Genomic DNA, 11851 nt, shown 5'->3' on the forward strand with positions numbered 1-11851 from the left:
CACTTAACAACAACAACAACCTATAAAACAATCACTTTAATTCAGAGAGCACATCTTTTTCTTAAAAAGTATTAAACATTCCTTTTGTGTGTGTGTGTGTGTGACTCTTGGTAAATTACCACATATATCTCTTCCGTCAAAGGGATTGAAAGAAATCCTGAGTCTCTATAAATTCAAACACTTAATGAGACTCTGGAACCCATGCCTCTCCAAATACTACATGGTCATAAACTTTCCTCAAAGAAATGGAAGAATGAGACACACGTTCTTGTTGGAGGACTGTGTTACTTGAGTCCCTGTGTGTGTCCATGGACACAAAATATGTTCACTCAGATTCGTTGGAACCCACCAATATTTTTGCCAAGAATTTATTCTAGCCAAGTGTTGGAAACACAGCTCCTAATTTGTGCAAATGTTCCAACACAGATGCTCAGCAGCCAAAGACGAGCTTTATAATACTGTATCCATGTCCACAAAAGTTTACACAAAACTCTTGGGTCTATAAGAAAATACATTTGTAGAACAAATTTGAATTTTTCTAACGGGACTTAAATTTATTTGCACATACACCCTTTACATCTATGAGGGAGACAGGCTAGGTATGAACTGCTTTTCAAATGTAAACATTGAGATCCAGGCTTCCAAGATCATAGAAAAGTTGGTGGTATTTCCAGTTCTCTCCCACCAGCCCCAACTTCAAAGGCAACTGAAAGACCAAGGGATACATGGTTGTTGTTGTTGTTGTGATATGCCGTGGAGTCGGTTCCAACTCACAGTGACCCTGTACAGGGTTTCCGAGGCTGTAAATCTTTATGGGAGCAGAAAGCCTCATCTTTCTCCCACGGAACAGCTGGTAGTATCAAACTGCTGACTGTAAGATTCACAGCCCGATTCGTAATCACTAAGCTACCAGAGCTCCTTAAGGGATACATAGAGACCACTTAGTAAGGAGAGTGCTTGCAGAGTCAAAGAAAAGAAATACTACTCCGGAAATCATGGTCAATGCATAAACCCCAAATGTGAAGCCAGCTAGGTCAACCCTGCATAAATGGACCCATGTTACTTCTGAAAACAATGCCGGTTCCACTTAGACTGAGGACTGTTTGGCATCACTTAGGAGCCAACTGGGACTAGCTCAGAGTTGGAGCAATTCTGTTGTTTGACAAATAACAGCTGGGGTTCAGCCAGGAACTGCTCCCCGCCAGCTCTGCTCACAAAGACAACCCCTAAGAAAGCACATCGGAGAAATGCCTCCATTTCTCAGCAAGGGACATCTTTACCCCCATTGCCACCTTGCAAACCCTCCAAGGAAAAAGCACCTCTGTACCAGGCTCAGGTGCCAAGGGGAACATTGTTGAACCCTGCTGGACTAGTTATTAAGCTGATTTTCTCTTGGCTTCCAACCCTCCCTTTTATCCTACATGCAGATGCTGGGGTTAGGGCCGGGTTCTGCAAACCACGTTCTTGCTTTGCTACCTGCTTTGTTGTTGTTAAATGCCGTTGAGTGGGTTCCTACCTGTAGTGATCCTGTGTAGGGTTTCTAAGGAGCAGCTGGTAAGCTTGAACCAAAGTGATTTTTCAGTCCAGTGCATTAACCCTCAGCGCCATTGTAGTAACTTTGTGGAGTTCTGGTGCGGCGCTGTAGGTTTATGTGCAGGACTGCAAAGTTACTTTGAACCACAAAGTCGGAGGTTCAAGCTCACCAGCCGCTCCTCAGAAACCCTATGCTGGTGGTGGTGATTATGTGCGTGGAGTTGGTTCCAACTCATAGAGACCCTGCATAGGGTTTCCAAGGCTATAAATTGCTACCTGATAGATTCTGCCAACAGGAGTGCTAAAAAGCACCTTCTCCCTGTTTGCATTCTGTTTACTTCCTAATGACATCTTATTCCTGTCAGCCACCCCCAACAATGTTGCTTCTTCACTCTAGCAGTGGCAATTTCTTCCAGAAGTCTTTGAATCCAGTTTGTAGTTTCTCTAACACTCACAAAATTAGTTTCTTGGTGTCCCCTCATCATCCCCTCCTAAGATCTCCACAGAGACTCTCCCCCCAGCTCAGAGACACGAAATGAGCAGTACCCCTCACCCAACCTCATAAATCCAAGATTTAGCTCATAGGCCCCTTTTCTAAGTGACTATCTGGTGTGGCGCTGTGGGCTAACGCATCAGACTGCAAAGTCGTTTGAACTGCAAGGACGGTGGTTCAAGCTCATCAGCTGCTCCTTGGAAACCCTATGGGTAGGAATCGACTCGACGGCACTTGACAGCAACAATAACATCTTTTAATAAGCCTAATATCTTCCCTTTATTCCCCCAGATTTAAGACTGATATCTGCATTGTGCCTTAGTTCTCTCTCTGCCTTTTTAGATACCTGATTAGTAATTCTTTTATCTTAAGTTCCCCTCTGTTAAAATGACTAGTATATGCTGTCTCCTGCCTGGGGCCTGACTAATAAATCCACAGTGAAGTCCCAAATACCTCTGGGGGCAACTGGTCAGTTCAACCTCACCAAACTGCAGATGCTGGAAGGAATGACCCACCCATTCAAGACCCACATTCTGATCTGGTTTATAGCTCATTCAACCTCAGCATAACCAGGAGCGAGTTCATATTTAAAGGACATAATGAGATTTATGGCAAATTGAGCTTAATTGCTGTACAATCTTGTGGGATGGTTGCAGAAATGCTTTGCTAAACATTGGAACGTTTCTCTTTGCTGGCTGGTAGTGAGCTGCGTGGAAGCATTCTTATCATGGGCTTTCGGGCAAAGATGATCTTGTTATAGTTTGTAGTGGGACATTCTCTGGACTCTGTACTATAGTGTGTGGGTTCTGGGAGAACTGTAGAAACTGATAATGTGCTATCGGACAGCCTGTCCTTTAACGCAGCTTTGCTGGAGGACTTGGACTTCCACCTCTTCAGATGAATGGCACTGGAAGGCTTGCTTTGCCTTGAGCCCCACCGATTCTCTTCAATGGCTTGTATGCATTCTAGGTCTCGAGCTCGGCTATTCTCAATGAGGCTTCTCACCATTGGGGAGGTATATGTGACATAGGCTGGCCAGGGGTCGTGCTTCTCAAATAGACTCAGGGGAAGGCCAATATTTTCACTGAGTCCTGCCAACAAAGAGAAACAGAGGAAACTTAATGACGCAAACGTACAATAATTCAACTCTTCAGAGAATTCAGAGGCTACTGGAGCCCTCTCCTCTGCAACCCTCCCCATCATCCAAAGTTGTCAAACAGAATGACATTCTGAAGAGTAGAGGCAAAGTGGTGAAGAATGTGGAGTCTAGCAGTCTTGGTTTCAATATTTATGTGACCTCAGACAATTTGATCTCTGAATTTCTACTTCTTTGCCAATAAAGGTATCATGAGGATTAAAAGAAGTAATATACTTATGGGGTCTAACACAGTATAACTTAATGTATAGCATTGACTCTGAAGTTAGATGGTGTGTTCAAATTCCAACTCTACTTCTTTTATAACTGTGGACCTTAGTCAAGTTTCCGAACCTTTCTAAACATCAGCTGCTTCATTTGAAAAAGGATGATTAAGATACTGACAGTTCTTGCTAACAATTCTGGAACTGGGTCTGTCTGGGGGCATATTTGTTCATGAAGAATATGCTGTAGAAAGGTATCGCCTCCCAGTTTGAGTCCTGTACTATTTTTTCAAAGGAAAATAAGATGTACAACACTAGGGGGAAAAAAATGCATCAAAGCTTCCAAACACTGTACATCTCTTTCTCCTTCAAGTAAATGCAAAATGCAAAGATCTTGCAGGTTAGGGTATTTGCATGAATTGGCTGTAGCAAAACTGAAACTGTCTGGCACCAAAGGAGCAGCAGCACCTTTATTCCTCCTCAATGAGGAATTTTCTTCGATAATTGACATTCCTTACCAATATGACAAGCGAGGCTACACACTGAACCCTGCCTTTCTGTCTTCCCACCCCAAGCCCTCCAAACTTAACCATTCCCCAAGTAGATTCTACTGTTAAAGCTCCACAACCCCTACCTCCATCTGTCTTTATTCTTTGTCTCACTCTTCTCTTTCATTTTTATAGTGTGCTCCATGCCAATGGCCCAAAGGATTCTGGGAAAATATACTTATTAACTGGGGCCTCCCCAAACTGACCTGAGAAGAAAGTAGTTCGTAGTCACCTAGGGACCCTGAATGTACAGGTCTGCATAAGGCAAGATGACTCTGCCTTCAAAGGCTATAAGGGTGCCTTTTGTATGAAGCTGGAGAGAAGCTGGAATAGCCCAGAACAGATCATGACAACTTCCAGGTATCCTGCTTTCTGGCCTCCTAGTTATAAAGAGGTAAGTGATAAAAGATGAACCATAGAGGCAGGTGGAGAAAATATGTCCCAACTTCAACACTGTGCCATCTTCTCCCCCAGAGGCTAAGTACTGGTCAAGTTCCCACCTTCTGGGTATACTGCTTTGTCTAGAATGGTGCAGGTGAGGAAGCTGCCAGAAGTCTGATGTATGGGCATGCTTAGGGAAGAAAGTATGGGCCCCAGGCATTGGCTGAATGAGGATGAATGACTTAATGCCTTATCTGGCCAGGCAGGTAGGCAGTTTGATGAGAATTACGGTCTACTTATTCTCACACTTGAATGTATAATCATCTGGAGAACTTCTTAGAAAATAGATTGTTGGACCTAACTCCAGAGCAGTTGACTGAGCAACCACTGTTCTAAACCAACAAAAATCAAAAGAAGATTTGTAAGCTACTTTGGCCTACTATCTGTAAGGTTGGTGGTTCAAAGTCATCAGCCATTCCGCAGGAGTAACCATTTACTGTAAACCATTTACAGTCTCAGAAACCCTCTACACAGTCCCTGTGAGTTGGAATCGACTCAAAGGCAGTGGGTATTATTAACTCCATGACCCATCTGTCAGATTGGCCTATGTGTTACTATAATGTTGGATGTCATACTACCAGTATTTCAAATACCAGCAGGATCATCCATGGTTAATAGGTTTCAGTGAAGCTCCCAGAGTAAGACAAGGTAGGGAAAAAAGCATGGCGATGCACTTCCAAAAATTAGCCAGTGACAACCTTATAGATGTCACAACAGAATATTGTCCTATGTGGTGCTGAAAGATGAGCCCCCTAGGTTGGAAGGCATTCGAAATGCACAGTGGTCACAACAACGCATTCAAGCATGCCAATCATCATGTGGGTGGCACAAAATCAAGTAACATTTCATTCTGTTGTATAAGGGGTAGCGTAGTGGTTACGAATTGGGCTGCAAACCTTAAAGTCAGTGGTTTGAAACTACCAGCCACTCCGCAGGAGAAAGATGAGGCTTTCTACTCCCGTAAAGGATTTACACCCTCGGAAACCCTGTACAGGGTCGCTATGGGTCGGAACCGACTCGACGGCACTTAACAACAACAACAATGAGTCAGAGAGAGTCCTGGTGTGGAATCCTGGTGTGGCGCTGTGGACTGCAAAGCTGTTTGAGCTGCAAGATCGGCGGTTCAAGCTCACATTGCTCCTCGGAAACCCTGTATGGGGTCACTATGGGTTGAATCCGACTCAACGACACTTCACAACAAACAACAATGAGTCAGAGATGGCTCAATGGTAATTAACAGTAACGACATAGAGACAACAAGTGGATCCCAATCTTTTCAGTTCCCTTTCAATTGTAAGACATATGTTTTATTCATTATTCTCTATGTTCAATATTGCCATCTTCAGATCTAAAATAGGGTAAAACAATCATGTTAGATAGTGAAAAATACATTTTGAGCTGATATTATTTTAGGAGTTATCAATAATTTCTGTCAACCTTGTTTCTAAATTTGTAGTTAATATACCCCAAAGCCTCAGAAACTGAGTTGTTGGACAATCATCTAGCTCAGTATCATCTTGTTCAAATCCTCTCCGTACACACTAGTATGACAATCCTGCAGAATGGTAGATGTTTTCCATGCGTGCTGATAAAAAAAAAACTATAAAATTAAATGAGGACATATTTGAGACTACTTCAAAACTCACGGTGAACACTTGCTTCAAAGTAAAAGGAGACAAATCATTGACATTAAGCCTGAAGGCAAGCTATGGGCTTTTATAATTTCCTGCAGTTCTAACACAAAAGTCCCGTTTTGCCTCACTATAAATTAAATGCAAACCAGCAGTCTACAGATAGAAACAATATTGAGGGGAGGGGCAGGGGGCATACATTGAAGCGGCTTCTTGTTTCTCCTACAAACACAAAGGTTCATGTTCAATCCACTGGGTGTTCAATCCACTGGGTGTTCAAGAAATGTGGTGTTCGGCACATTTCTATTTCTGGACTAGATTATGATTTGATGGATTTGCCCTAGATAAAGTCAAAGGAGTGGCATTTGCCTAGAATCTGACTCAGCTTTGTACCTTGATCATGTTCCTTAACTTCTTAGGACCTTAGCTATCCCTATAAAATGAGGATGAAGATGAATTCCTACCCTGCTTCCCTCACAAAGTCATAGTTGCAGAAATAATATGTCTAGAAATTAAAGTGTTTCTAGACTAGTAGTTCCAAAAAAACTTTGCTAAACATTGAGTTACTGGAGATCTCTTAAAAATAAGATGCCTGGCTCCCACCCCCAACTTAGTAATTAAATCTGGCCTTTCACTGGAATTTATCAAAGCTGCTCAGGATGTCCTATTATACAGCAAGTTTGGGAATCACTGCTAAAAAATTTCAACCAAAGAAACACCGAGGATTTATAAGCGTTTATTATTAGCTATCCAGAAAGAGAGGGAAAAGGGGTTCTGGTGGCACAAACAGTTAAGCACTCAGCTGGTAACTAAAGGGGGACAATTTGAACCTACCAGCCACTCTGTAGAAAACAAATCTGGCAGTCTGCCTTCCATAAAGATTGTTTTGTTGCTATGTGCCGTGGAGTCGGTTCCAACTCGTAGCTACCCTGTACAGGGTTTCTGAGGCTGTAAACCTTTATGGGAGCAGAAAGCCTCATATTTCTCCCACGGAATAGCTGGTAGTTTCGAACTGCTGACCCTGAGGTTAGCAGCCCTGTTCGTAACCACTACGCTACCTGAGCCTTGGAAACCTTATAGGGCAGTTCTACACTTGTTCTATAGAGTAACTATGGATCAGAATTGACTCTATGGCAGTAGGTATGTTATTTTGGTTTAGCAATAGGAAATAGATTCAGAAGATTTTTTAAATTTCTATCAAGGTTTGAGATGCAAGTTTTATTGAATAATTCATATATATATATATATATTCAGAGTGCCACCTCTATGGCTTTTAAGAGCATATGGATCATTTCCACTATCATCTGCCAATACTGAGACTGAATTTAGTCACAGAGGCGAGCCAGTGATTTAAAGTATGAGCTAAGGACACTGACATTGGATGGGCTTCTCATACAAAGTTAATGACCTCATCCTCTGTGGTCACAAGCCTCATCCTTATCTCAGGAGACCTTTCTTGCAAGAAGATTTTGTAGGCACCAGCAGGGTTAATGGATGAGTGTCGTGTCATGATTCAAGCCCACTCAAACTTTTGTCACCTCTAATGCTGTGAAATACTGCTCCTTCCCTTGTACATGATGGCGAAGGCATCATCATAATCCACTCTTTCCCTAGTGGTATCCCACAGAATTCCAGAATCTTCCGAGATGTCAATGTGGTCAATGTGGAGGGGTCAGCCTTGGACTAATGGCAATCCCATGCACCATCTACTGCTATGATTCCATTGACTGACTTTTGAACGTAGATTACCAGGCCTTTTTTCCTAGTCCATTTTTGTCTGAAAGTTCTGTTGAAACCTGGTCAGTGTCCATAGTAACAAGTGAGACTCCACATGAGGTCTGGGAATCACGGAAGTTAAGAATTCTACCACTACACCCCCAAGATGTGAATATTCTTGTTATTGTAATTGTTGTTGTTTTGTTGTGCCGTTGAGTAGGTTCTGACTCATAATGACCTATATAGGGTTTCCAAGGAGTGACTGGTGGGTTTGAACTGCCAACTTTTAGGTTAGCAGTCCAGTGCTTATCCTACATGCAATGTCAGGACTCCTGTTGTTCTTGTTAGGTGCTGTGAAGTAGATGCCAATTCATAAGGGCCCTGTGTACAACAGAATGAAGCATTGCCCAATCCTAGGCCATCCTCACACACGTTGCCAGGTTTGAGCCCATTGCTGCTGCTCCTATGTCAATTCATTCACTGAGGGTATTCCACTTTTTCACAAGCCTGATGCCCTCCTCCAGGGAACTGGTTCCCTCAAATACAGACTCAAAATATGCTTAACGAAGTCTAACCATTTCTAAAAAACATTCTGACCATGCTTTTCCAACAGAAATTTTTTTGTTCTTGAGTCAGTTCCGACTCAGAGCAACCCTGTGTATAAGGTTCCCAAGACTTTGTATCTTCACAGGAGCAGAAAGCATCATGTGTCTCCCACAGAGTAGCTGGTGGGCTCGAACCATGGAACTTTTGGTTGGCAGTCCAGTACTTATTATGTGGAGCCACCACACTCCGGTTCTTATGGTAGTCTATGGTATATTTAATATTCTTCACCAACACCAGAATTCAAAGGCATCAATTCTTCTCTGGGCTTCTTTATTCACTGTCCAGTTTGTGCACACATATGAGGTGAATGAAAATACCCTGGCTTAGGTCAGGCACAGCTTGACCTAAGTGACATCTTTGCTCTTTAACACTTTAAAGATATCATTTGCAACAGATTTGCCCAGTGCGATACGTTGTTTGATTTCTTGACTGATGCTTCCATGGGTGTTGTTTGTAAATCCAAGTGAAATGAAATCCTTGAAACTTCAATCTTTTCTCCATTTACCATGATGTTATTTATTAGTCGACTTGTGAGGAATGTTGCTATCTTATGTTTAGATGTAATCCATACTGAAGCCTGGAGCTTCAAGTCCTCTTCATTTTCAGTAAGCAAAGAGCATCATCTGCATATTGCAGGTTGTTAATGAGTCTTTCAGAGCATTAATCCACAGCATCTCTCCAGGATTCCGCTGATCAGTCTAGTAACCTTGGGAAATATTATGTTAAACAATCCTTTACCCAGGACAGCTTAGAGTCTGTGGTCTGCTAACTTGTTTGGTGACTCTTCAAAAGGCAGATAGAATATGTAACATTTCCTAATCTCCTTTCATCACCCAAAACCACCAAACAAACTGCTACTGAGTTGGTTGTGACTCACAGCAATCCCATAGGACAAAGTAGAACCATCTCATAGGGTTTCCAAGGCTGTAAAGCTTTACGGAAGCAGACCCTTGCATCTTTATCCCATGGAGTGACTGGTGGGTCCCAAGTGTCAACTTTCAGTTAGCAGCCAAGCACTCTAATCACCACAACACCAAGGCTCCCTTGTGTCTAAGCAATCCTTTATTTATTGGGATGGGGGGTAGGATAGGGCATTTCATGAAACTGGGAAGCAGGAAAACACACTTTGGGAAAGGCTGTCCTTGATCTCTTTGTGTGAATTTTGAAACACTTTCTATTTTCAGAAATCTGTTTGTGTGCTTCTCAGCCTTTATTCAGGACCTGTGAGCATCACAGTATGTCTTTTGGCATCAGAGGAGGAAGGAAAGATGAACTTGCTCGAGTCAGAGTTGGTCTTCAATGGACTCAGCCTAAAAGCATTGGGGAATCTTTGGAAGCTCCCATACCCAGAAGAGCAAGTCAACAAAAGGGCTCCATGGAAAATAAAACCTACTTCTCTCTGCTCAGTCTCTTCCACTCCTCTCTGGGCTCTGCTCTGTGATCACCGGATCTTGTTTGTGTCTCGTGTTTCTCCCTACAACATCCCAAAGAGATTTTCTAGACACAAAAGGAGAATTCCCTTTTCCTCAAGCAGGAACCTGATGCGGAGCTTGATTTCGCCTCTGCATTTGACCCTCTTAAGCCCTCCATTTCCTTCCCCCCACCCCTCTGTTTCCTTTTCTGCCCTCCAGCTCTTCCTCATTTATTTTTGACTGAAGAGGAAGCTGTCAAGAAAGCCACAAGTGTCCTGGGAGGGTGATCTCTGAGATTTGGTGGAACAGCAGTTCTACAGATGTTCCTGGGCAGAAATCAGTTTAGTGAAGTGGTTGGTTTATATGCTGATCTCCATACAGCTTCATGAAATCCTTCTGTGTTCTGCCTGTTTTCTCTAGTTACTATTCATGTACCTTGTGGGTGCTTTATTTGCCAGCAGTTGTTGTTGTTGTTAAGTGCCATTGAGTCAGTTTCAACCTGGGTGACCCTGTATGAGGTTTCTGAGGAACAGCTGGTGAGCTTGAACCAATGAGCTTCACAGTCCAGCACATTAACCCACAGCGCCACACCAGATCTCCTTTCCAGCAGTAGAAATAGATTAATGCATCATTAATTAATGCATCATTACTCTACTTACTAATTTATATATTCATGCATTAAGTGAACATACGAGAGTGAGTCAAAAATTATCCACACTCTGACTACAGAATTTATCTTAATTAACTTTTAGAAAAGACAAATATATCCTTTTTCAACATCATCTTACTTTTCAATACACTTTGTCCTTCTGTCAACAAACTTTAGTATTCCCTTAAAAAATATTTTAGACTGAGCTGTCAAGAACAAATGAAGCACTGACTTCACTTCATCAGAGGTGAATCTTCATCCTCGAAGGGCTGTCTTCAGGGCCCCAAACAGGTGAAAGTCCAATGGAGCAAGAGCAGGACTATAGGGAGGATGCTTTATTACCTCAAAATGAAATTTTTACAGAATGTTAACAGTGTGGGTAGAGGTGTGTGGATGTGCATTGTTGTGCAAGATAACAATGACCTTGGATAGCAGTCCTCTGCGATTAATCCGAAGTTTAGGTTTCAGTAATTCAGTGAGCATTTCACTGTATCCAACACTGTAGATTGTTCTGGCCCTTGAGAATCCCAGAAAACTCTGTAAGCATCAATTTTCTAGCTGATGGTTGGCTTTTGAACTTTTTCTTGGTTGGCAATTGAGGATGTTTCCATTCCATACTCTGCCATTTACTCTCAGGCTCATAGTGGTGAATCCATGTCTCGTCACCAGTAATGATTTTTTTAAAAGAAACTTTAACCGTCCTTCAAGCATCAGTCCGATTTTGTTTGCAGATGTCCAAATGCTTGTTTATGCTTTTGCATGAGTTGTTTGTGTACCCATCTCACACAAACTTTTCAAAACCCAAGTTTGTCTTGGATTAATTCATAGGCAGAGTCATGGCTGACTTTGTAAACGATTTGCCACGCAATCCACTTTCACTCGTCTATTCAACAATATCATTTCATGTGCGTGTTCAATGTTGTCATCTACTGTGGATGGGTGTTTTAGTATAACAAGAGTGCAGATCATTTTTTACTCTCCTTAATATATTGAGGTCCAAATACTAAACTTCTAAGAGGTGCTCACTTAAATACCTTCATATATTCTCCACACTTGCCTCTTGCTTTGGGGACTACTCTTCTGTTGTGGATAAAATTACAACCCCAGCCCCAAATAGTATGTTAGAATTCCTGGTGTGATACTGTGGATTAATAATGCACTGAACTGCAAAGTCAGTTTGAACCACAAGGTCGGTGGTTCAAGCTCACCAGTCATTCCTCAGAAACCCTAAACAAGGTCACTATGGGTTAGAACCGACTCAATGGCACTTAACAACGGCAACAACATACGTGTTTGGAAAAAGAATTTTCTTTGTCACATTAATTAGATTATATCTCAACTAGGGTTCTAAATCTAATCCCTTCTGAGTTTTTAAAAGAGCAAATTAAGCACAAAGATACCCACACACAGTGGAAGAGAGACACCAGGTGAGGATTGTCTATAAACCAGGACTGCTTTCAAGG

At 42.2% G+C, this 11851-nt stretch overlaps 1 protein-coding gene across 1 annotated transcript; it reads right to left on the minus strand.

The window, feature by feature from the left end:
* Nucleotides 1-2692: 2692 nt before the first annotated feature.
* CDRT4 (CMT1A duplicated region transcript 4) lies at nt 2693-4503 on the minus strand. The gene is made up of 2 exons (XM_006877274.1): nt 4434-4503; nt 2693-3117 (listed from the first exon to the last, which is right to left on the minus strand). Exons 1-2 carry the CDS (start codon nt 4501-4503, stop codon nt 2693-2695), a joined length of 495 nt encoding a protein of 164 aa, XP_006877336.1.
* Between the last annotated feature and the right edge of the window lie 7348 nt (nt 4504-11851).

The sequence above is a fragment of the Chrysochloris asiatica genome, unplaced genomic scaffold (assembly GCF_000296735.1).
Source record: "Chrysochloris asiatica unplaced genomic scaffold, ChrAsi1.0 scaffold00452, whole genome shotgun sequence".
Taxonomy (NCBI): domain Eukaryota; kingdom Metazoa; phylum Chordata; class Mammalia; order Afrosoricida; family Chrysochloridae; genus Chrysochloris; species Chrysochloris asiatica.